The sequence below is a fragment of the Triplophysa dalaica genome, chromosome 20 (genome assembly GCF_015846415.1).
Source record: "Triplophysa dalaica isolate WHDGS20190420 chromosome 20, ASM1584641v1, whole genome shotgun sequence".
Classification (NCBI taxonomy): Eukaryota; Metazoa; Chordata; class Actinopteri; order Cypriniformes; family Nemacheilidae; genus Triplophysa; species Triplophysa dalaica.
This window is the reverse complement of record NC_079561.1, coordinates 16,990,644-17,016,970: the sequence shown is the minus strand read 5'-3', so window position 1 is coordinate 17,016,970 and position 26,327 is coordinate 16,990,644. Positions and strand designations below refer to the sequence as shown.

The 26,327-nt window shown below is 37.1% G+C and overlaps 2 protein-coding genes across 2 annotated transcripts in view; both read left to right on the top strand.

Annotated features, from left to right (window-relative positions):
- Nucleotides 1-1,062: 1,062 nt before the first annotated feature.
- fyco1a (FYVE and coiled-coil domain autophagy adaptor 1a) lies at nucleotides 1,063-21,935 on the top strand. Its single transcript, XM_056733193.1, is given in 19 exon segments — nucleotides 1,063-1,192; nucleotides 2,171-2,276; nucleotides 2,712-2,818; nucleotides 2,952-3,077; nucleotides 4,247-4,353; nucleotides 5,970-6,113; nucleotides 6,266-6,305; nucleotides 6,307-6,360; nucleotides 6,588-9,056; nucleotides 9,945-10,037; nucleotides 12,112-12,230; nucleotides 12,493-12,660; nucleotides 14,369-14,521; nucleotides 15,437-15,660; nucleotides 16,409-16,544; nucleotides 17,724-17,816; nucleotides 18,166-18,376; nucleotides 20,299-20,408; nucleotides 20,663-21,935. Coding segments are annotated over 18 exon segments (4,491 nt in total). The 5' UTR covers nucleotides 1,063-1,192; nucleotides 2,171-2,215; the 3' UTR covers nucleotides 20,739-21,935.
- Nucleotides 21,936-22,967: 1,032 nt separating this feature from the next.
- Nucleotides 22,968-26,327, top strand: part of ghrhrl (growth hormone releasing hormone receptor, like) — a 37,945-nt gene continuing 34,585 nt past the window's right edge. The window contains exon 1 of the mRNA XM_056733124.1: nucleotides 22,968-23,143. Coding sequence (XP_056589102.1) covers nucleotides 23,096-23,143 — 48 coding nt within the window. The 5' untranslated portion in view covers nucleotides 22,968-23,095. The remainder of the gene's footprint in view (nucleotides 23,144-26,327) is intronic.

Sequence of the window (26,327 nt, the reverse complement as noted above, 5' to 3'; positions counted from 1 at the left end):
ATACTATAGTGTTTTATAAGTGGACGAAATCAAGTCCTGCAACATTTATTTTTCTCATTTCAGAAGCAAATTCTCAAAACCACTACTTTCTATACTACTATATTATATATTGTATATAATAGGAATACAGCTTCGGCCGGAAGTGGTGCAAAATCTCGCCATATAATTACAATAAATTACATAAGCAACTGCCTCAACCTACCCTACCCTAAACCTAACTTTAAAATAATAAAAAAAAATGAATCAACTGTTTTCAGAGTGACAAAAATGATGTGCTATTGAAGTGCGCATGGCCAGTGGAGATAGCTGTATCCCTTCTAGTCAAAACCAAGGGTGCTTCTCAACATCCCTCCTCGTCTCCTTGCTCCTCTATCCTCCATCCTATGACCCGGAAACCAATCGAGCTCAGCCATATTGAATGACGCACGTATAAATGCTCATCCCACTTCACATCTGCTCCAAGTGCTAACCATGGCAGAACATTCAAACACACATAAATGTGAGTATTAAGCATAAAGTTATTGTAACTGTGTGTTCCTTTTTTTGACAGTGCCTTAAATTTCGATGTATAAAGTGTACTTTTCAGCACAGTTTTAATTATTTTTATTATAGTCATTATCATTATTGTTTACATGTACAAAACACAATGTATGTGAAATCACAACAACAACAATTCATCAATAATAATATAAATAATTATATCTTATGTTCGAGAATCCCGATGTTCAAGCTAAATCCAGCGGTGTAGAGTCATCATTAGTTGACGACGCTTTGAAGTGACGCTAAAGAGCGAGGAATATATCATTTCACTTGCTTCGATTCCTCCGTCCCTGCGTCTTTTCCTTGCTTCCTTCTCTCGCATCCTGAAGAGGTGGAGCTAAGACAAGAGGAAAGGAAGCGAGGAAAGGAAACGAGGACGCACAAATAAGAAAAGAGAAGCACCCCAAGTTTGACCCAGTGGTCACGTGATTAGTTTGATCTCTCAACCAACCTATGGGCGGGACTCTTTGTTCGCCTCCTGTGGTTGGCAGAGACAACTGTTAGTCACTGACTGTAAACTAGCACGGTTGTGCAGCACTGTAAACAAGTGGCCTGGATGATTTTAATAACTCAAGAATGTAAAATGTTTTATTGCTTTGACGACATTAATCATCGTTTTACAGACGTACAAAGATAATAAATGTGTGCGAACGTAAGTTTGTTAATTTGGTTTATAGTATGTCTCACTTCGTCCTGTCCTGACAAGCTGTTATTTGATATTTGTTTGACTTGAGTTCAGGACAGGTTTTGCTTGTTATTTTTGTTGTAATAGTTTTATTCGACTTCACTGTAACACTCAGTGACATGTTTACAGACTTTTGCTTGTTAACATTTTACAACGGTTTCTTGTTGGTGTAATATAACATGTTATTGTGTCTCTCATATTTGTATGTGTTACACAAGAGAGCTTGTATACTTGTTATTAGGCGATCTTGTGATCTGACGTTGTTCGTTATGGATATACACATGATCTCTTATTCTGGGTAACATTATAGAAAATCTCATTTTAAATATGAAAAACAAATGGCATTGCGTTTGATTGGTAAAATGCATATCAAGAACAAATCACAGGCAAAACAATTGTCCTAAAAACTCAATTGATGTACATTTTTTAAGATAGAATCTCTTTGGGTTTGTTAAAAATGGTTTGCTCAGAAGACAGATGGTCGTGTAACAGGTTTGTCATCTGTTTGCAGATGTCACCTGATGTTTTCTTATCTAATGCAGTTACATTCATATGGTGTTTAGCATTGCTTAAATACTCTTTGCATCCACTACAACAATAGGAGTATACTATACGACTGTATGTCCATATAAATATCTGCATTTTGACAGGGTTTGATTTGCAGTTTCTATTCTTAAGTATTTATTTTTCTTTCTCACAACCTTCATCAAGTCTTTGTTTAAACCAGCTGTTAAAACTGATTAGAGAAGTGGCTTTCAGACATCACCTTTTGTTTTCACTATTTATGGGGTAATAGTTCTCTGGCAGTTTGAAGTTCTTGTATCTCGAGAAATAGAGAATAGTAAGAGAATAATGTAAGAGAATAGTGTTTGACATAGAAATATAAAAATATTAAACTCTCGTATTATGTTGCTTATCAGTGTGTTCGATCCTTTTGCACAGCAGACTACCGTGACCTCTTGACCTGGTTGGCAGGAAGCTAGTTAGACCATGGCCGCTGGTTCTGCAGTCGGAGAGGGACAGCTTCAACGGATTATCAGAGAATTACACGGTACTGTATTAGTGTCCAAAAATAAAAGATAAAAGAAATCAAAAAGAATGAGACCGAGAACTTGATTGTAGAGTAAAAAGAGAGTCTGCATCTTTACTGTTATCCTGTTACATCTTTGCAGTTTTCAGAATTCAGGGTTCAACAGAGAATGAGACAATCAGATTGGCGTTTCAGTTCCTGAGGTTGTTGAAATATAAATAGAGCAAATTTGACAGAAAAGGACTTGAGAAGAAGAAATAGAAACAGAAATAAATGTAGTTATTTATAAAACCTAAATAATGGTTTCTAGAGTCAAAATCACAGCTTTAAAAACAATAGGCCCTAAGACTGGGAGAGATACGCGCTGGGATTCTTAGAATAAAATATAAATATAACAACTTTAACACATGTTGTTGCATGTTCTTATGTTCTTTTGGTGGATATGTCTTATCATAGATGCCGTATCAGAGCTGGCCAAAGAGTACAAGGAGAATGGAGAACCCATTACAGATGACAGCTCTAACCTGCACAAGTTCTCATACAAACTGGAGTACCTGCTACAGGTCAGAAATACAAATAATACCTAACAGAACTCGGTCTTACTGTTATGTATCCATACAGTAACTTGTCCCCCCCAAAATCTTGTTTATCTGTTTATGAGTCTTCACGCAGTATTGTGTTATTGTCTCTGTCTAGTTTGACCAGAAGGAAAAAACAACATTCATGGGTTCCAAAAAGGACTACTGGGATTATTTCAGTGACTGTCTGGCCAAAATCAAAGGAGCAAATGATGGAATTCGCTTTGTTAAATCTATTTCGGAGGTACTTTATGTTTGTGTCCTTCATACGGTATCTAACCACATTTGTAGTTGTGGGGTTTTTATTGTTGTGCTGGACATGTGCTTACACACACACACACAAACACAAGCCTTTTGTCTGGACCTTCCCATCTGCTGATTACAGTTCTGTTTTTACAAACAAAATACAAAAGATTTTATGGGTGTGATCGATATGTTCCTTTTTGTAGTCACACAAAGATAGTATGACCCAAATGCCATGTTCTTTTAAAAATGGCACTTCCATGTGACAGCTAGTTGATATTCTCCTTTTTGTGTTTGGGATGTATTGTCTTAATGTAGTGGAGTAATGCCACAGAGATAACCAGCTTCCTCATGAATCAGTGTGGCCAGTTTCACTGGTGGAGTTTTACATTTTGGGGCTAAGTTTTGATAAAGTGGTAGATAAACTCTGAACGTTAACCAACCTTGACTACATTACTAGTTATACAGAATTTGGAAATATTTTGTCTGGGTGAGTGTGTAAATCGATCATATCCCTGAAATCTTTTGTATTTGATTGAAGGGATTTTGCACTTTATATATAATAGAATATACTTTGATATATATTTCTCACAAAACTATGTCAAACACACACATATATCTATATCCAACATTAAAGGGATACTTCACCCAAAAATGAAAAATCTGTCATCATTAACTCACCTTCGAGTTGTTCCAACCATAACAATTATAGTAGGAAAAATTACTTTAAAATGTTTTCTTTTGTGTTTAAAAGAATAAAAATGTTCTTTAACTATCTTAAAAAAAAGATTTGTGCACTTTTGTATATCACATTTAAAATGTATGTCCATATTTAATGTGACAAAATACACCTGTGGTTATTCTGCTTGGAAATCTGCATGAACTGAGTTCCTGCATCCACTACAAATTACCAGCTGATAAAATATAATGGCTCAGGAAAGTGAAGTTAGTTCTAAAGCTAAATTGTTTAAATGCTCTTCATTTGGATAAAAGCATCTGCAAAGGAGCTTAATGTAAATTGAATTCAACAACATCCATACGTTTTAGTCCACATACACTGTGATTTCTTATGCATACTTGTTATGCATACTATAATGCATACTTCACCCATTCTTGAGTGGTGAGTGATTGAGAAAGCTCTGCTGATCAATGTGTCTTTCTCACTTTTAGCTGAAGACATCTCTGGGTAAGGGCAGAGCGTTCATCCGTTACTCACTGGTACACCAGCGACTGGCTGACACCCTTCAGCAATGCCTCATGAACCAGAAGATCACCAGGTAACACCCGTCATCACCTTGTTTGTCTTCAGTACACTACAAATGTGTTTAAACGCTTAGTCAATTCCTTCCTAAAGATGAATTGGTTGGAAAGGTTGCAAGAAGGTCAAGGGTTTGAATCCCAAGGAACACATACTGATAAAAAACATATGGGTCAATGACGTGACATGTATTTTTTGTGTCCAAATTCATTATTTTCCTAAAAAGAATTTGAATAAATACATGTCATATATCAAATGGATCTACAATATGTCCTTTATAAGAAACCCTTTTCATTTTATTGAAATTCAATAGATTTTTTGAGTTTTGGTGTTTGAAAGACCAAAAATGTCAGGTGGTGCGACCGTCTGAACATACAAACAGAGAACAAAACTGAGAATAATGTATTTCTCAATAAAATTCTTAATAAAATATTTTGGCATGATTTTATGTTAAATTTCTTATATATGAGGGGAAAAATACTCAGTGCTAAATACATTAAATGTATATTATTTTAAATTAATATATGGTCGCACCACCTGACATTTTCTGGGTGGTAAAATCAGAAATCTTGTTTAATAATGAATTAATGCTCCCTAAAATGCTGTAAAACCAATATAAATCAACACAATACATTTTTTGGACATAAAAATACATTTTCAAACTGTTTTGCTTTAAAAAAAAAAAATTCTTCTTGAAAATCTTATTTGTCATTGACCCATATACAAATTCCTGCTGTGGGTGAAAGCATCTGCCAAATGCATAAGTGTAGATAAATGTACTAGACACAAGATATTTAGAATTCAAGACCAACATCAAAAGAACTCTGGTTTTAATAACATAAAATAAATGTTCTTTAGTTTAAATAATGCTAAACATGGCTTTTCGCTTCAACATGATTTTTATGTATTGGATATGTCATCGTAAATTTAGACTCTCCACAATACTTTTAACACTTTGCTTCGTAACACATTTACAGTAGTCAGTTAGAAAATCCTGGAAGCTTCATTCCTTTATACCTTTATAGAATTGTCAAGCCTGCAAACTGAAGCAAGAATATTGTTGTGCAAGATATGACACACATACTTCGACAACTTTTTAAAGTTTTATTAAATGAATTATATATCAAAATGAAAAATGTACAGTACTCCCAAAATAAAATGTACTGTCTTATAAAAGGCATGAGAACTATCTGCGTACAGTTGTCTTAACCAAAAAAGGTAAAAAACACTGCGGTTCTCTCTTGATCGAGTTACAGAAGTGTTGTATTATTACACCAATACAAAGATCGCTTCCCAAACTGCGTTTTACTTCTTTAAAACAGCCTCCCTGTTCCCTTTCAAAAACATCATTGCATTTATTCAAGGTACATTTGTTTATAATATTTATGTGTGGTATTTGGTTTGTGTTTCCTCTTTTTTTTAGGACTGAGTGTTCACTATTGATTCTGTAGGAAGACAATAGAGTGTTTGTATTACAGGAAATGTACATGACGTGTTTTTATAAATAACAGTGCAAATTATTTATTGATTTAATCAATGAATGGATTGTATTACTGTTAGAAGCGGGAAAGGAAAGCTCCAATTACTCGAGGTGAAAATTCCAAAGTCAGATGTTTTCCTGATCTTTTTCTGTAGTGACTGGTTTAATTCCCGGAGTCCGTTCCTAAAATCCGGTCTTAGTGGGGACATCATAACCTACCTCTATGAGCTCAACGATGTTCAATTTGATGTGGCATCCAGAGGTCATGACCTTGACTCAGCATGGCCCACGTTTGCAAGGTAAGACGGCACTGGTTTTCGGTAAGACATTTATATAAATAAATACAAATACAAAAAATTACATAAAAATGTAGTATAAAAATCTTAAAATATGGTCCTGTATAAATAAACTGACTTTACTTAAATTTTTTATTTATTTAATTGTGCCACAGGAGGACGCTGGGTATGACCAGTTCTCCCAGTCACATGTGGAAAGCCACCAAGTCGAAGTTCCAGTATTAACAGTCTGGCTAGCACCTATTCACAGGTACCGGCCACCTACAGTACAATTTTTTTTTGTATGCAGTATTATAAATAAAATGTACAATTCACTGCCATTTAACTTTCTAAATAAAATGTACAATTCACTGCCATTTAACTTTCTAAAAACAAACACTTTTTCAACTAGTTTAGATCCAGCAGATGGCAGTGTTTGTCTCATTTTTAAATCCCCTTTTTTCCATCTATTATACGTTTCTCTTACCAACTTTTTAGCAGGCCCATGAGTTCCCCAGTAGTCCAGACTTTGGACCTGGCCCTCTAACTGACATGTATAAGCAAAACTCCAGCATACTAAATGAGTCTTCGATCAGCGCTGTAGAGGAACTTCAGCTGGAGCTGGATCAGTCAGAACTAAAGCAAAGAGAACTGCTTGACCGGATCCAACAATTAGGCGGTGAGTCTGCTGAGCTCCACGGGGTGGTGGTGGAACTCCAGAGGCAGCTGGACGTTTCTCTGACTGCCCAAGCCAACCATCAAGAGCTCCAGAAGAACCTGAAGGTGCTAGCCGAGAGAGAACGCACCCTGTCCCACGAGCTGGAGGTCATGAGGGGACGCGAGAGCATCAGAGAGTCTTCCCTTAAAGACCTCCAAGATACACTGGCGGTAGCGGAGAGGAAAAATGAAGAACTGATGGCTAAACTAGATGGAGTGCTGGATGAGAAAGGACAGAGAACGGCCTGCGACTTCAGCTCTGCCCAGAAGATTCATCAACTGTTAAATGAATTGAAGGAAGCAGAAAAGGGACGGATGGAAGCTCTGGTGGAGGGAGAAGAGAGGAAGAGGCAGACAGAACGTCTGGCTGAGGATATCAGAATGAAGGATGAAGCACTTAAAGAAACAGAGGGCAGATTAGACACTTTGATGGAGGAAATGCAGAGAAAAACAGAAGAGCAGCGTAATGCCATAAACCAACTGCAGGGGGCCCTTGCAGTGCGAGACAGAGAGACCGGTGACCTGCAGAAGCAATTGCAGGAAGTCCAAAACGCATTGGAAAGAATGGAAAAGCAGAGCAAGAAGAACATAACGGAAATGCAGGAGGATAAAGAAGAGCTTGAGAAAAAAATGAGTTTTCAGTTTCAAACCCTGCAGTCCCAGCTAAAGACTAAAGAAGCTGATCTTCTGTCCAGTTCCAAGAAATTCCAGTTACTGGAAAAAGAATCAGAGAAGCTAAAAAATAAGAACCAGAGTCTGGATGAGACAATAACCCCACTGGAAGCTAACCTCAAAAAACTAACCAAAAAGATTGAACACTACCAAGATAGATGTGCTGAGCTTGAGGAGCAAAATACCAAGCTCCTCCAGACGGCGAACAAGAAGGCGGAGACCACGAAAGAGTTGACGGAGAACAAATCTAAAATTGAAAACGAGCTGGCTGAATTGAAAGCCTCGGAGAAGCAGCTGCGAGCACAGATCGATGATGCCAAAGTTAACGTGGATGAACGAGAGCAGCGGATGAGAGATGAGAACAAGAGTCTGGATGAACGCCTGCATAAGGCCAACATGCAGCTGAAGGAATCGGACAGCGCCGTCCACATGCTGGAGATGGAGAACAAGGACCTCGTGGAGGTTCAGGCGAGTCTCAAAGGATCTCTCGCAGCCATGCAGGAGGAGATACGTAACATCAACGGCCAGATCTCTGATCTTGAGAAGAGTCTCGGTTCTGCAAGACGCAACGAGGAAAATCTGACGGCACAAGTGAAAGAGAGAGATTCCCAACTGGAGGACAGGAAGAAGCTGTGTGAGGAACTTCATGGGAAAGTGGAGGAACTTGAAGAACGGAAGAGGGAGTTGGAAACAGAGAAGAATAAGGCAGAGAGGGCGTTTGTTAAACAAACAGAGATGATCAATAGTCTGGAAGCGCAGACGAAGGTTGCAGAGAAGGCCCAACTTGAACAAAGCGCATGTCAGGCTAAAGAAACCCAAGAGATGACTTCCAAGGTGAATCTTTTGGAGAATCAGCTGGGATTGAGTGTTAAAGAGGTGACCCGACTTCAGGAGGAGGTGTCTTCTCTCGGGGCTAAACTTCACAGTGCTGTGGAGTACAGGGATAAAATCCAAGCAAGGCTGGAAGTGACCGATGCGTCCTGTGCAGACCTTCGAACGTTGACAGAGCAACTGAAAAAGCAGACCGAAGAGCAGAACCGACTGCATGTGAACGAACTTCTGCAGGCTAGTGAACGTGTCGAGAACGTAACATCGCAACTGGATCAGGAGACATCTTCACGTTCTCGGTTAGCTTCTCAAATTGCATCTGTCCAAGAGGAGCTGGTAGAGCTCAAAGCACAGAATGAAAGATTGGTCCTGGAGAATACAGAGACGAGGGAAAGTCTTCACCGGGCCAACACCGAAATGGCACAGTTGGGAATGACGATTTGCCAGCTGACGGCGGAAAGGGAGGAAGCAAGGGAACGGTGGGCGGCCGAAGCTACTCGGATAAAAGAACTACAAGAGCAGGGTGAAAAAGAAACGGACCGACTTAATGCCAGCTTGGTGGCTCTTCGACATGAGAACTATAGTTTGCAAGAAGAGCTCCAGGAGGCGGAACAACTTGCGGACAATGTGATGGCATTTAAGGAGGTACTGGACAAAACCGAGGGTGAACGGAACGCAGCCCGAGAGGAGATCGCAGCGGTGAAATTTCAAATGAGCACGGAGGGCATGGCCCACAAGAATCAGATAAAGGTAAAAATAAATATATTTTTTATTTCAAACTACAGATCAGTCTTGAAATCTATCACTAAAATGCTAAAAAGCTTTGTTTGATTTATTTATAAGTATTTTTATTCCATTGTAGCTAAACAATATTTAATGGTTCATTTAATTTAACAATATTATGTACTTATTATGTATAATATTTATAATATAATGTTAATTTCGGGAACATGAGTAGTAATTTTTTACAATTTTGTTTCATGCTTTTGTCATTTTAATAAGTGCTATTAAGGTTTAATTTATTTATTTCAGTTTTAGTTTAGTTCCACAGCTTAAATTATTTCATTTAATTTATTGTTGAAATAATTTTGGTTAAACTGACAATTTTAAAATAATTTAATTTGTTAATTAAATTAAGGCGTGGTGATGGGCGATGATACAGTAACAATATTTTTTAATGGCACTTTTATTAATTACGATAAAAAAAATGTTCAGCTTTTGTTTCCAGTTAAAGGCGGGGTGTCCGATTTCTCTTAGCCATTGTTGATGTTCAAATCACCTAAACAAACACACCCCTACCCATCTTTCGCTTTCGTCAGCGCTCGGGTCGGCTAATGTGCGTCCTGTGCACCTTACTGCTGATTGGCTACAAGGTTGTTTTGGTACTCAGCATGACTCAGTTGTCTAAAGCATAATCCGGAAATCGGTAACCCTACCTTAAACTGATGTCAGTTGTTAAAATATCAATTTAAAATAAAGATATGTTTTTAAAATAATATTTAGTCCTATGTTTGATTGATTTTATTGATTTCAATTAACAGAATTTTTTTAATAATTTTAGTTTTCTCTTACCAAAAAATAGAATCGTCTGCCTAGTGCTTAAATGTTTTTTTATATATATGTTTTGTTTTAATCAAGAATCTTAATGAAGAGCTTGAGAGTTTGAATGCTCAACTTAACATGCAAATGGAGAAGACATCGGAGCTGGAGGCCAAAGTATCAGAATTAGAGGTCTGTACATGTTTCAAATACATTTCAATGCCACAATTGGGCTTATGTTGAGCCATGTGAACTGTGTGAATGAGGATTGAATACTATATCATCCATTTTCACTTTAATTGGCTTCTTGTCAATGATATCAACATAATCATCTGTTCATGCTGTATGTCACTGTGTTCATCAGTAGTATCCATCTCTTTTGGCTTATAGCAGTGATTTTTTTAGGCAGTGGATGTGTGATCTATGGCTGCTCCTTTTGTTCTCGCTCATTTAAGACTCACTCTGAGGGAACTGAAGGAGATTGGGGTTAATTGCCAGACAGTGATGAATAATTTCGCTTTCATTAAGTCTAGAATTAGAAACAGTGCACACTATTTCCTGCAGATATTTGTCTATTAGAGTACAAGTGCCTCTGTGATGATTCTCCCGAATGCTGTTTTTTCAAGTTGCGAAACATGAACACTCCTTGTTATTTTACGGTTACATGCAATTCTTTATATGGGGGGAGATTGATTTACATATTTACACTTTCTTCTTTTATAAAACTGTACTGTTGCTGTACCACGGTATGGTGATGGTATCCGATAGTGCCATTCTTAGTGAGCACAGCTACTGATAAATGTAATCGTTTTGGATAAAGACATCCACCAGATGTCTAAATGTGAATGTATTACCACGTTTTTTTTATAATGCATATACCATAATACAGATTTATACCCATGGTGTTTAGGTTGTACTTTAGAGGAATAGTTTCCTAGAAAATGGTTCCAAGTGACTTACCATTGTAGGAATAAAACAGACTATTTTCAAGTCAATTGGGACCATTTTTGGGTGAACTGTTCCTTTAAGTTACTACTTTAAAGTTCACCTTCAAAATGAAAATTCTGTCATTAACATGCCCTCTCGTCATTTCAAACCGGTTTGACTTTCTTTCTTCTGCAGAACACAAAAGAAGATATTTTGGAAAACGCTGGTTACAGAACAGCTAAAGCCCCCATTCACTTCTATTGTAACCAATGCAAGTAAATGGGCGGTGTTTGCAACATTCTTCAAAATATCTTCTTTTGTTTTCTGCGAAAGAAAGAAAGTCGTACAAGTTTGAAATGAGGGTGAGTGAATTAAGTGAGCTTATGTTTAAAATAAAAATAGATCTACCATTATAAACCTAAATCAATAAACCTAATTCAATACACTGAATATTTAGCATTTCAGAAATCCAGACATAATGCTTAGTAAAAAAATATTTTATTGCAGCGTGGCATAAAACATCATGGCCGTCATGTGGTGTAAAGATCATCAGCTATTCGTTTCCGTATTTTGTGGGTAGAACTAAAAATACCAAAATGTCTTTTCTGGACAATCTCAGTCGCTGACATCTCTGACTCTTCAGTTCTGGTTTGGCAGAATCAATCAGTTGCCAGGTTCAACATGACAGCCCTAGTCATTTCATATCAATTTAAAAATGGCATTGAAACCGTCTACATCATTTGATAAATATCATATCGCACCAGTCGCAGACCCGTAACGGAACTAATGACAAATGAAATTATTGTTGTGAAGTCATCGACAATACAGAAACAATATTACTACAAAACAGCCCTTAAAATACATCATAGCGAGAATCATTAGAATGGATGACATTGACTCATAAAGTGTATTTGAAAACAAATGATGCATGACGATGTAATTTAAAAATAAAATGAGTCAGTGACTTTCCTGTTGAGATCTGTCGGTCCGCGAGGGATTGACTTGACATTTAAATCATAGCAAGAGCGTTTCAACACAACGTTTGGCTTTAAAGTTTTAATCCACCATGTTAACATGCTGATATGAATACAGATGTCTCCTCGTAATATGCCATTTACCGTGACACGCAGATATACTGTAATGCGTTTTTTATTTCGAATAAAGGCTTAACCAGGTGCGTGTATAAATGTGATCTGTGAGAGTGCGAGATTATGTAATAATAAGAGGAATGTACCCGACAGTGCCGTCCCCTGTCTGACCCTAATGTGGACACGCTGTCAATGTGAATGTTTGATGTACGGAATATTTATTTGTTGGTTTGTGCATTTATTCTTTTTAGGTAGTGAATACAGAATACTCCAGTTTGATAGAGGAGAAGGATTCGCACAACACTAATTGCGAGGCTTTGATCTGCGAGCGTGAGGCTGAGACGCAGAATCTTAAAGAAAGAGTGACAAGGTGAGCGTTCAAACGCACCCGCACATTCAAAAGGGTTAATGCAGGACAGCTAATGGATATGCAGGGATAAAGCCGGTGTGAATGATAGATTGTCAGTCTCAGTTCTGCTTTTTACATCATGCCTGCGTATCACTAATGGATTTCCAAATGGAGCTTCGTCTTGTGGCATCTTAGACCCTGGAAGTGATTCGGTTTTAGTCATTATTGGTTGGAGTTGCATTTTAATGCATTCATATTAATTCCTCAATTCTCTGTCTTTCAGCACTGAAGAGGCTCTTGGTGACGTACGGTGTGAAAAGGAGGAGTTGAAACGGAAGTTGGATCAGGTGGTGACCGAGACTCAGAACCAGCAGATGACAATGGCAGCTGAATTGGAGGATTTGTGCCAAACCAAGAATAACCTAGAGGAGAGACTCATTGAGCTTATTCGGTATGTCAGGTGTATTGTAGGCTTGATCAATGATAGTCAATGGAATCCAATGTCGTTGGTTGCCAAAGTTCTTCAAAACATCTTTTGTGTTCTGCAAAAGACAAAAAGTCCGAAAAATTTCGTTTTAATGTGTACTACAAAAAGATTGTACAGCAGCAGAATGTTATTTTTCTGTTACGTAAGCCCTCTTTCATAGAGAGTTTCACTTGCATTTACATCTGAAGTGATTTCTAAGGGTGTAATATTACAACAGAAACGATTCCTGTTAAGATCGCAGACAGACGCAGATGAGTTTAGCATCTCAGCAGGACAATGAAACACGACATCGCTCTCTCCATCAATGGAAACATGAGAAAGCTGTAAAGAGCATTGCTCTCTTGTGAATTATCACAATGTCGCTCAAGTCAAGTAGGAGGATCATGAGAAGTGAATGGTGGATGGTGTTGTGTAGCAGAAAACACAGCAGTGTAAAAGTGAGAGAAGCATTTATCATGAAGCGTGAGTGGAGTCGTGGAGTTTGTGTTTGAAACTGCAGGTCAAGGAAGGTGTGTGATCGCACTGTATGAAAACAAATCAATAGGAATCTAAGAGGAAAATTCAAAGGAATACAGGACAGACTAAATTTGAAAGTGAAAATTAAATGAGCATGAAGAAATGTTACCTTAGTGCTCTGTATTCTGTAATAATGTAGAGGTGTACATTAACCTGTTTTGTGATGTTTAAGTATATCAGAAACTTATACCATAAGAATATACGCCATCGTAAGTTAAAAATGTTAACCTCTTTTCTTTGTGCTGAATGCAGCGAAAGCTCTTTCATACTGTGACAGATAACAGTCACTCTCATCCGCTCTAACTTTTAACACGTCTAAAAAATAATTTCCCCAGAATTATCTTGACAGCTTTATCAGCATTGGAATAAATGGTTTCCAGCGTGGCGCTAGCTGTAAGTACGCTTCCTGAGACACAATGTGCATTAGAGTCCATTTCTCTCACGACTTTGATCTTGCTTGCCATATTGTGGATATAGTGTCACATTCCAGAGATGAAAAAAGTTTAGCAAAACTTGTGTGAGAGTCTGACACAAACACAAACAGATTAAAGCTTGGCTTTTTTATTTCACGTTCCTCAAGGCTTTGTTGTACAATTCACTTTTATTCTAAATGTTAAACAGGACATATTCTCTGAATCGCAAACCCATATAGAAACAATTAAGATGCCACCAAAGAAGCGTATTCTGAAAAGCACACGCCAAACAGCTTGTTGGAGGAAAATCCCGCTCGTCGTGGATCAGATTTATTCATACGACCCAACAGCAGCTGATGCGATATGACTGAATAATTTCTCCTCGCTATGAAATGAAAAGAAAATGATTGAGCCATTAAAGGTGTTTTAGGACCCCAGAGAACCTCGGATCCCCAAGAGTGCATTCTGTTTAGATCCATTGAGAATGTTAGTCTTTTTCTCTTTCGTTGATACCTTAAATTGTGCAGCTTGTAGAGGAACTGTGCGCTATTACTTTTCTAATTGATCAGATGTATTTCCCTCACCAATCAGATGATAAAACAAAAGAAATAGTCACATTTATTATATAATTTATTCCCTAATCCCTTATCGTTACCCTAGCAACTACCCTTAGCAACTGCATACTCCCCAGCATCATAGCAACGTGTTTTAAGCAAGCACTCGTTTGTTTCTCTGTCTCTCAGTGATAAAGATGCTCTGTGGCAGAAGTCAGATGCTCTGGAGTTTGAGCAGAAGTTGAGAGCCGAGGAGCAATGGTGGCTGGTGGATAAAGAAGCCACACGATGTCTGGACTGCCAGAGTCAGTTTACATTGTGGCTTCGTCGCCATCACTGCAGGTAATGGATTTTTTTATATAAATACACTTATAAAAAAGTTGAAACAAGGGCTACATTCATGGACTTCACTGAAATCATGTTTAAATTGGACTAATGTGACAAAATGAAACAAACATGTAAAATAATTTCCTGTGGCTCAGTGGTCAGAGCATGGCGCTAGCAACGCCAAGGTCATGGGTTTGATCCCAGGGGATTGCACATCGTCAGAAACATATGTATAATACAGTGCAATGTAAGTCGCTTTGGATAAAAGCATCTGCAAAATGCATAAATGTATTTACTGCAGCTGTAAATGTGTCTGAGGAGAACTGGCCCTCCCGGCTGAGACTGGTTTCTCCTGAGGTTTTTTCTCCATTTATTCATCATTTGAGTTTTGGTTCCTGGACACCGTTGCTGTGCTTACCGGGAGACTGCTGATATTAGATTATCTTCTGCAAATTCCATTAACATTCATTTTATTAGGATGGTCCTCTGGGTTTTTTACTTTTTACACTATTTTCCACTTTTGTGTTTTCTTTTTCATGTAAAGCTGCTTTTAAACAATGCAAGATTGTAGAACGCGCTATACAAATAAACTTGACTTGAGACTGCTGATTTGGCAATTCTGAATCTTACTAAATAGAGATTTTATTTTGATACTTGAATGTGAAGTTTTTTTTTAATCATGTTCTTTATGTTATCATGATTTTATTGTGTTAGTTAGCTGTATTGTTTTAGTTATTATGGCAAAATAAACCTACTGCAGTTTGCTTGATATTAATTGGAATGCACACAAAAAAAAACATAAAAACGGATTTATCTCATTTTGGAACCAAACTCTTCATATATTGGGAATATTTTTTGATTATTATTTAATATATTTTGTCTGTTTGTATCGCCTTTACGTTTATCGTCATATTTTCTATGTTCCTGTAGGCTGTGTGGCCGTATCTTCTGTTTCTACTGCAGCAACAATTTCGTCTTGACAAAAAATGGAAAGAAGGAGCGTTGCTGTCGCGACTGTTACACGCAGCACAACACCGTGGTGGAGCGATTCACAAGGACTGAACCCAACAGCCAATCAGAAAATGACACATCTTCTCAAGAGAACGCTGCCGGCCAACCAGCACCACCATACACACCCACACCAAGAGTTACAGGTAAAAATGTGCATTGTCGCATAATAAAACTATCCCTTTTAAAAGCATTCAAATTCTTTCTTTGTCTATACACAATAGTAGTCTTTTTGATTTTGCATAAATATCTTTGAATATCGTAATCCTGTAGCTCAGTGGTAAGAGCATTTCGTTAACAACGCAAGGTTGTGGGTTCGATCCCAGGGGATTGCACATACTTAGAAACAAATGTATAGAATAATGCAATGTAATGTAAGTCGCTTTGGATAAAAGCGTCTGCCAAATGTCTAAATGTAAATGTAAATGAATGAGATTCCAGGTTTGAAAGCAATAGATTTTCGTGAGTTTGAGAGATTTTTCATTCAAAGTACATTTGATGGGGACAACCTTCAAACTTTCAAATATACAGTATTGTTCTGCTTGGAAATCCACCTGAAGTATGTGAATACTGCTGGATTGCTATTTTCTAAAGAGCGCTTTGAGTTTAAAATGTATTCTGGCATTTGACTGCATTAAAGCACAAGGTTACGTTTTCGAAGAGTCTCACTTCTGGCTACGTAAAAATTAATGTATTCAAATACTGTCAACATGGATTGTTCAACACATCAATTCAGCGAAAAGGAACAGGTACAGAATATCATGGCAGTAGCGCCTATGTGATACTTTAACATTGAATAATGATACTTCGAGCCTTTGATTTTCAAACCCGTCTCATACTGAATGTTATTGGTTAATGTCATAGTAAGATTACTTCTTGTGTCCTTTGATCCAGTGACAGATCCTACTGAAAAACATGATGATGGGGCGTTTGACATCATAACAGAGGAGGAAGTGAACGAGGTTTATGACAGCGACTCGCGCACTACCACCGGGTCACACGAGGATGATGGGGATCGAACCGGCGACCTGTAAGAATCACCGCTGTTAATGTACTGAATAAATAGCATGTGCAGATGGTTGTGAATAGGGATCCATAACTCAGAACCTATAATCATTCAAAATTGAATGATCTGATTCATATTAGTTTTCATTAAACGTTGTAGCATTTTCTCAACAGTTTTGAGGTCTTTTTTCTATATTAAAGGGCTCATTGGAGTGGCCAGGGTTTTACAATTCAGTCAATAAAGACCTCTGAAGGCAATAATTTTGTTGTTGACATGTAATCCGTTTTTTTTCTGTAGGCTGTGAACCCATAATTTGTATTCCATTTATTCTCCTTTTTCAAACATAAAATTAATAGAATTTTTTTTGTGTAATGAAAGAGCCTGAATTAAGGTAAATCAGATAAAACCTTACAATAATTTTGTTTTTTATAAACATGAAGAAAGGAGTAGAACCAATCCCATGTACTCTGTTGCAACAGCGATATCACGATACTTTAGTCAGTATCGGCTGGTCTCTTTACCTGATGCTTCTAGAAAATAAGTGTCAGACGCTGCAGGAAGTCCCTTGGGGGGAGATGGGACACAGGAGGCCTGATGACTGTCAATTTATGCGTTTCTTGCCGTCTTGCATACATTTCCAAACATTTGTCTCTCTAAATTGATCATCCGCCTGGCGTGTAATTCCACAGCAGCTTGTTCGTTTCCACTGGGCGTGAGCGAGACTTCAGTAATTAAACACATTTGCCAGGAATGGAGAGAGAATCGATGATGAGAGATTGTTTATTGCTTTATTTTGTATGTGTGTGTTTGTTTGTTTTCCAGAATCAATTATCGTTTGAGTCATTAAGGAGATTTAAATTCTTAAGTGAGGTGTGCTATTTGCTTTAAATGATATGTTAGTTTATTTACAGTACCTTTATTGAAGACATCACACAGTGGCCAAACCATTGATTTAAAAAACAAACATACTCAATGGTAAATGTAAAGCCTCGCTTTAACTCGACCCACTCTGATTGTGCTTTTTGCACAAGCATTGCTGTTGTTTCTATGGATGACAAATAGGCCAAATGTCCAATAGATTTATTTTAAGGATCAAAATCCCTTAGCAACCACCTAGCATTGTGACATTTAGTTAAAGTGTCTTGCATCACTTAAAGTTTTTGTAAACATCTATTTATCAATTCATGATGTTTGTTCTTACAGCAGCATCCCCAATGAGACACACCCTGAAGAGCAGGAGGAGATCTCTGCTGTACTGGATTCAGAAATCAACCTTCTAAAGTCAGGAGAACCCACGTTAGTATATTCCAACAGAACACACACTCACGCACACACATGTTGGGTTTCCATGTTTTTTGGGGACATTCCATAGACAGAATGGTTTTAATATTGTTCAAACTATCATATTCCCTACCCCTAACCCATCCCCTAAACCTAACAATCACACAAAACTTTCTGCTCTTTTAGATTTTCAAAAAAGGTAGCTTGTTTCCTCATGTGGACCAAAAAATGTCCCCACAAGGACATGGAATTATGATATCCATCTTTGTGGGGGACATTTTAGCTTTACCCTACCCTCACACCCACACTGCATCTGGCACTTCATCTTATGGCTGTTGTTGATTCTGTTCTTGTCTTTCTGTAGAGTGTCTGCGCCTTTGGATATAGATGAGATTTCTCAATTTGGTGACGGTTCCCGTGAGCTGTTTGTCAAGTCAAGTTGCTATAGCGCCATTCCAATCACAACTGGCAACCGTGGCCCCATCATTAGCTGGGTCTTCACTTCCGAACCCAAGAGCATCTCTTTTACTGTGGTGTACAAAGAGACGCTTGACGCACCTGTCGAGCAGGCTAAGGTAACACACACACACTGTATTACTGATAGATATCATTGACTTTAACCCACATGAACACATGGTGTCACACGCAGGTGTCACAAACACTGACGATGATCCTTTTAAATTTCATCCTTTACTTTTAACTCCGAAGACCTTAAATCATCTACTCAACACTAGGGTTGGGCCGATAGACGATGCTGTTGTCCATCGCCGATGGCTGACAGACATTTCAATGTTGAGTCGGCATCGTGATTCCAACAAATGTTTCACTTTTCGTCACGTGACTCTCACTGCTCTGTGCTGCAGGCTGCAAATCGTGTTATAAATAAGGCTAATGGAAATATAAGCTTGCACTGTGCTGTTCTTGCCTTTTTTATTTTTATTTTTACTCTTATAACTAAATATTTTGCTTATAGTCAATATGTTTCATGTGCAGCTGCTTTGTAACAATGAAAGTTGTAAAAAGTGCTATCTAAATAAAGTTGACTTGACTTGACTGTTCAGACCAGACCTTACCTGTTAGACCGTACCTGTCCTGCCGAGTTGTATAAAGAATACGCTTGTCTGCGCAGCCCACGTTGTATAAGGCAGTGGATCTCAACCTTCTTTGAGTACTGGACCCCATCATTTCTCAAACCATCCTCATGGATCCCCAACCCCCATGCTCACACCCCATCACTTTTTCATGGATCCACACCTCCGTGCGGATCCATGAAAGTCAATAAATTTAAGCATAACTTAAAATTGCACGTGACCATTTAATGGTTTTCAGTTGCATTAAAATGACAGTTTAAATTTTACTTAAAATTTTTACTGCAGTTTATTTCAAATATTTTTAATTCTGACATTTGCACTTTCACCAACCGTTACTGATCAGATACACTATGAGTAACCATTATATAATGTGTACAAAATGCACCCGACCTGACGCATTCCTTACAACCGATCTGACGCGAAACCGCTCCGATTAAGAACCAAAAGGAGGCCAATTGTTCCGGTGTCAGGTGTTGGAAACAGATGAGTGATCAAAAGATTGCTGTTTGCACGTGCACACTTTCACACACTAGAAGACCTCCGTTACACTTCTGATTGATCCGCTTGTTGAACTGATGAGGTGAAACTGATGCCATTACTCTTTACTGTTTATTTACTGTATATAGCTCATGAATATGGTAAAGCGTGCTGCTACAATGAAAATAGGTTGGTTTGACTTTATGCACATGTGAACATAATTTAGGAACACAAGTAACCAGTTAATTTGGCAATTAATTTGACTGCAATTGCCGACTCGGTTGATTTTTATCTGCGTCTGGTGGGTTTTAATTTCTAAACCCTGAATGCAGGGATAATAACTAAAAAATTTCTACGGACCCCCTGCAATTACACCACAGACCACTAGGGGTCCACGTACCCCTGATTGAGAAACACTGGTATAGGAACACGCGTACCTGCGTAGCTCGTTTTGTATAAAGAAGACGCGTGTCTGCGCAACCCAATTTGTATAAAGAAGACGCATGTCTGCGCAGCCCGAGTTGTAAAAATTAATCATATGTCTGAGCAGGGCTAATTGTATGATGAAGATGCGTGTCTGCGCAGCTTGTGTTGTATAAAGAAGACGCGTGTCTGCACAAGCCATATCTAGGAACAAGAATTTCACGCAGATCTCGATTCTCTTTGGTCTTGACTCAAAGAATAAATTTAAATAAATCTCACAATATTTGGTCATTTGTGGATGATCTGTATTACCTGTGAATAATCTTGTACACTCTGTCCAATAAACACAAACATTATCTTGTAGCTCCAGCTCTGTAACAGTCAGTTCACGTAAAAAAAAAATCTGACATCTTTGAGCTCAATGCACAATCCAAAGACATAAATTCTGTGTGATGTAAGATAACCCTGGCTCTTCATCCATTCTGTGGTGTTTTTGTTTGCTTCAGGTCCTGATTCCACTGACACGCTGTAACTCGCACAAAGAGAGCATACAGGGCCAACTGAAAGTCCGTAACCCCGGAGTCTACATGCTCATATTTGATAACTCTTTCTCCAGGTACACAAGCACACAGGTGATATTTACACACTCCGAGGAGCCTGTGGGTATTTTTGTTCCATTCAGAAATATCAGCCTTTTACACTAATATGATGTACTGCTGATGTGTAATGCAGAGAGACATGAATGAAAAAACCTCAATGAGAATAAAAGCTTTAATTCCCTCTCCCTCTTTATAAGGCAGAAATTAAAACCCTTAGGAAAATTGCCTTCTATCATATTGTGAGTATCAAATATGTGTTGTGTTTTCCCAGATTCCTCTCGAAGAAGGTCAGCTACCACCTCACCATCGAGAAGCCAATCGTCTATGATGGAAGTGACCTCCCATGATGTTGTTTGTATAACGTTCTCACTCGTGAACTGTTTGTTGGTTTTATCCTTATTTATCTCAAACCTGTTTCTTTGTACCAAGTCTTTCTCCTTCCATTGAGTTTTATGTAGTATAGTTGAGTTTTATATACATTTTTTCTTTCAGAATAGTTATAGATGTTATGTCTTTTGATTTTGTTATTTTCTGAAAGGTTGTATTTTAAAAGGAAGGATTACTTTATCAGTGATACAGATCGTGAGATGATCAATTTAAGCTTTAAAATCAACACTACACATATCACACTACAGATGCATTTAAGTATAATAGATGGTAGTGCAATCTTTAAGTTTACCTCAGAAACACTATTGAGTATAAGCCATTTAAAAACTTTTTCCTTTTAGGTATTTAAAGCCTAAAATTTAAAACTGGTGCATAAAGAGCAATAAGCATTGTATACTAGTATATTAGTTTTTACTCAAGGTTTTTTTTGTAGCCTTTGTTGTCAAGGTCAAATTGAACAGCTATGAAGTGAGCAATTGAAACACTATTATTACACACATGACATTTATTGCACACAATGCATAAACATGCATATATATTTGTTTACTCCATACATGTACAATATCTTTGCAATAACATTCAATAACTTTTATTGATTTAGATGAAATGGCACAGACGTCGTACCCCTTTAGCACTTGTGCATGGTATATTTTTACAATATAACACCGATGTCATGTTTTCTAGCTGATGAAATGGCCTTCTGATGTTAGTTACTCTGTTTGATGTGTCATGTTTTTAGGCACTAACGTTTTTCCTGGAAGCGCATCAAACACCGCGACCGTTCACTGTGGATTTGAATGAAGTGAATTCCACTTTATTCTTCAGTTTTAACCACGTTGAAAGCAAGACACATTCATATTCAGGTTCATTTATAAAATTCTCGGTGACAAAGCAATAATTGCTGCTCCAATGGAGATCTGTTTATATATTTATAAGACATCTAAAGCTACGTGCAATTTTAAATATTTTTATAAAAGGTCTTGTACTTTTTGAGAAGTCAGATAAATAAAAGGCTTTTTAAAGTGATTTTAAAGGGCTTTCGGGAAATTGTGAGTAATTCTTGAATGTCGCCGACATATTTGTTTCTCTATGCAATCAGTGCAATGTTTACAAATTGCAAACCTTTTAAATGAAATAAAGTTGTTTGGTTCAGTAAATATTGTGTTTGTCATTAAGAAACAAAGTGACAAGGTTTAATTTGTGCATGTTTGAGAGGTAAGACTGCCCCACTCCATTAATTCCTTTAACACATAAAACACTATTATTGTTCATATTTCACAGTCATCAAATCTAGTGCAAATCATTGATTTTTAAGAAGTTAAGGAGTTAAAATCTGCTCACTAGATCCATATGGTGACCCATTACTATTCCCAGTCAGAAAATCTGTCATCATTTATTCACCCTCATGTTGTGCAAACCTGTATATGACTCTTTCTTCTGTGGAAAGCAAATAAGATATTTTAAGAAATGTCTTAATGGTTTTGTCTCCATACAATTGAACTCAATGGGGTTCAGTGTTGATTTGTCACCATTTTGCTTAAAAATATCTACTTTTCTGTCTCCGTTAAATATCTGGAAAAATAAAAATTCTGTCAATAATTACTCAAGTTGTTCCAAACCTGTATAAATGTCTTTGTTCTGTTGAACACAACGAACGATATTTGGAAGAATGTTATCAATTGAGAATTCTTGTACACCATTGACTACCATTAAAATGAACTTTTTGTTTTCCTAAATTCTTCAAAATATTTTATTTTGTGTTTGATGGATAAAAAAATAATATAATCATTCTTTCTACTATGGTAGACAATGGTATCCAGAAATCGCACATTCTTCCAAATATCTTTCTTTGTATTCAACAGATAAATACATTTCTTCAGGTTTGGAACAACTCGAGGGTAATTCATTACAGAATTAAAACATTTAAGTGAACCATCCCTTTGATAAATGATCAAATCAGTGTTTCCAGAACATCAGTGCTTCAAAACCAATATAGCTTAAATTCCAGACAAATATCTAATTATTATAATATTAATCCTTGATTTTCTTTTAAAGTTGATAGATCTTTAATCCTCAAAACTCCCCCGTCTTCTGTCTCCCTGTATTCTTTTCTGTACCCCCCTCTCTCTCTCTCTCTCTCTCTCTCTCTCTCTTTCTCTCTCTCTTTTTCTCTCTCTTTCTCTCAATTTTAATTTTCAATTTTAGTGCGCTCTCTCCCTCCCTCCTTCTCTCTCTGCTGTGGTTGGTTAAGTCAGTCTATAAAGCATTTCATTCTGCGTTCAGAGGTTCAGAGTGATTGTGTGAATGGACTGGAGAGATGCACTCGTGTGCGTGTGGGATCCTCTTCTTCACGTTTCTTACAGTCGTGAGTATGCACAACTTACTTCTCTTTTATAGAAAAACTGACAGTATTTATGTAATTGATGTGGATCAATAAAACAGGCATTTTGTGGGAATTTAGTTTGCGGTTCAGTCTATGAATGTGTCAATGTATATAACTGTGTAGATCTATTGCCCTACAAAGGCAAACGGCCTTTTCTCATTAGATTCTGGAGCTGATGGAAAGAAGCAATATTTTTATTAGTTATTTTCTCTTGGGCTTTTTGAAATTACAACCCATTATATTCTTGAAAAACAAGATACTACTGCACATGATAAAGGAGGTCTTGAATGTCCCAAAAATATCAATAACTCATTTTTGACCAAAAAAGATTTTCTGCCTTTTGCCTTTGCAGGGCTGTATATCTATATAATGTATTGTATATTTATGAAATACTCCATGTTGTGCTTCTGTGATGGATTTTAAATAGATTTCAAGTCTTTTTCTTGTGGTAACTTTGTTTTAGCTACAGCCTTACATATTGTAATTTGAGCTACATGGGAGTTTATTAGAATTAATGATGCTCGAGTTTGTATTTTATAAAGCATTAAATCATGTCTGCACTGCAGTAAATCTGATGCGCTCCATAAAATTTGGAGTATAACACATTGTTCTGTACTCTTTGTAGGTGAACATGCTTTTGCTTACTCTAGAAAGAAATTCCTGACAGTCATATTTACGGTTTATGTTCAAGTAAGGTTAGCTGGTTTGGCAGACAAATACCGTATTTTTTTCCTGTAAAATTTCAGGACATAAGGATAAATAATAAATTACTATGGCAGTTTTTCTTGTAAATTTGCTGTCTTTTTCTGGAATTTTAAGTTTTTTGACGGTATTTCTAAAATGCATAAAAAATCTGTAAAAACAAAGAAATTCTGTTTTTTACATTTTACATAGAAAACTAAAAATATTTGAGTTTGTGTTTGTGTGTCATTTATTTTCTCCTAGTTTAAGGCTTAGGTTATAGTTATGTTTAGGCTTGTGTTAGAACTTCATTTCTTTGACATAATTGTCAATATGTTGAGGAACATGCCTTTGACTCATCCTCTTTGTCTACAGACAAACATTTAACATTTCAAGATACTTGAGGATAGGACTTACGAAACCCCTTATGCTCTGCTGAAGTGTTTGTTTTGTCCAGCATCTTTCAGAGAAAAGGGTGTAATCTGGGTCAATAAGAGTCATTTGTAATTGAACTGACATCTTGAGGGTTTAATTACAGTATGATCTTTAACATTGATTTCCACCCCTGTTGAGTCATATGCATCTGATCCATCATAAACCTTTCATCGGCTATTCTAGTTATTCAATTGATTCCTTCGGTTTCTTTTATTTCTGTGGTAAAATGTCAAGCGTTTTTATTAATGGATTGTGTACAGGTGCGTTGTCATTTTAAACTGGCTTCGTCGTTTTAATAAGAATAAAACAATGTTCTGAATGAGATTTTTTTAGCCACATCTGTGGCATACAGAGCATGTTTCATTGTTTCTTCCCTGGTGGTATCTAATGGTCCTCGTAAACCCCTCATCACGCGTATCTCACTCGATCTTTCAGCCTCTTCAATACTCCAGATCTGATAGAACCAAAATTGCAACACTTCTGATGTCACAGTTGACTATCACCCTGAAGAATAGCGAGCAGGACTTCTGTGGAGTGTAACATGTTCCATTCCCTACTGAGATATGTGTGAAACTGACTTTAGATCTTCTAGGTATTTTTTGACGTACATAAAAAGACTTACATAAAATTATCAAATATTCTGGTGAAGGTTATATTCTGTAAATCCATTACATTGCATATGATTCAAGATCAAGATAACACGTGTTTCATAGTCAACTCATCAATAAATAAATGCAAAAAAATTATCATGTTTTAAATGAAATATTTGTATCAATTACAAATTTAAGCACCTCTCTGCTGTCTGTTTGGGAAAAAAAGCATCCATCAGGTCTTCCATTTATAAGAACAAGAGAATGCAGGTGTTTGTGGGTGTCGTGAGAGAAAGCATCAGCATCATCCGGAGCTTTCTTCTTCTCAAAAAGCAAATGTCTTCTCAGTGCTCTTTAAGTGCACATTTGTAAGCTATTGTCATTGACATCTGCACCACAACTCCTCTTAAGGTGAAGCGCTGGTGAGAGGTCGTTTTTGGACACCGGGCAGTTAATGGAACTGTGGAGATTAATGTTCTCCAAGAATGATGCGCTGCATAATAAACTCTCTTGATACGAGACCAGCAGACTGATGTTTTTGATATGGCCAGGTGCTTTTTCTTGTGTGCGAGTTAAAATAGTTTTTAATGATGTGTTTGTTTTTGCAAGATATGTGTGACATTTTGTGTGTGTTTGGTGGTATTGTGTGTAGAGCTTTGAGAAATAGAGGCATCGTTTCAACAATTGTGTGTAAGCAATTTGAAAAATTCTTAGCTTTCCTGTAGCTCAGTGGTGAGAGCATTGCGTTAACTACGCAAGGTTGTGGGTTCGATCCCAGGGGATTGCACATACCTAAGTATAAATGTATAGGTTACTGCAATGTAAGTCACTTTGGATAAAAATGTCTGCCAAATGCGTAAATGTAATGTAAATGAAAAAACTGTAATAAAACAAACACACACACTTATAATAAAGCACCATAAACACACTTTAAATTTATAATATAACACATATACTTATTAAAACAAACACAACACACACACACACACACTTATAATAAAGCACCATACAGACACTTTACATTTATAATATAAAACACACACACACACACACACCCACACACACACATAATACGCATCATACACACACACACACACACATTATAAAGCACCATACACAGATACACACTTAATAAAACAAACACAAAACACAGGCATTACTAAATCAAATAGAACACACACTTACACACTGCTCATAAAACGCTCATGTTGACACATTTCTGCTTTTCCTGAGAACTGTTTGAAATGTATCAGAACATCAGATCTGGCTTTACCGGGTTAGCGTATTTTTGTAGAAACTTTATTTGGATAGTATGGATTAAGAAATTCAAGTTGCAGATGGCTATAACAAAATGTGTTGTGAGAATGTTTTAGATTAATGCCCATTAATCTCATACCCATGCAACAGACATGACTAATTTAAACTAAAGTACATAGCCTAGTAGTGTTTGCAACTTTACC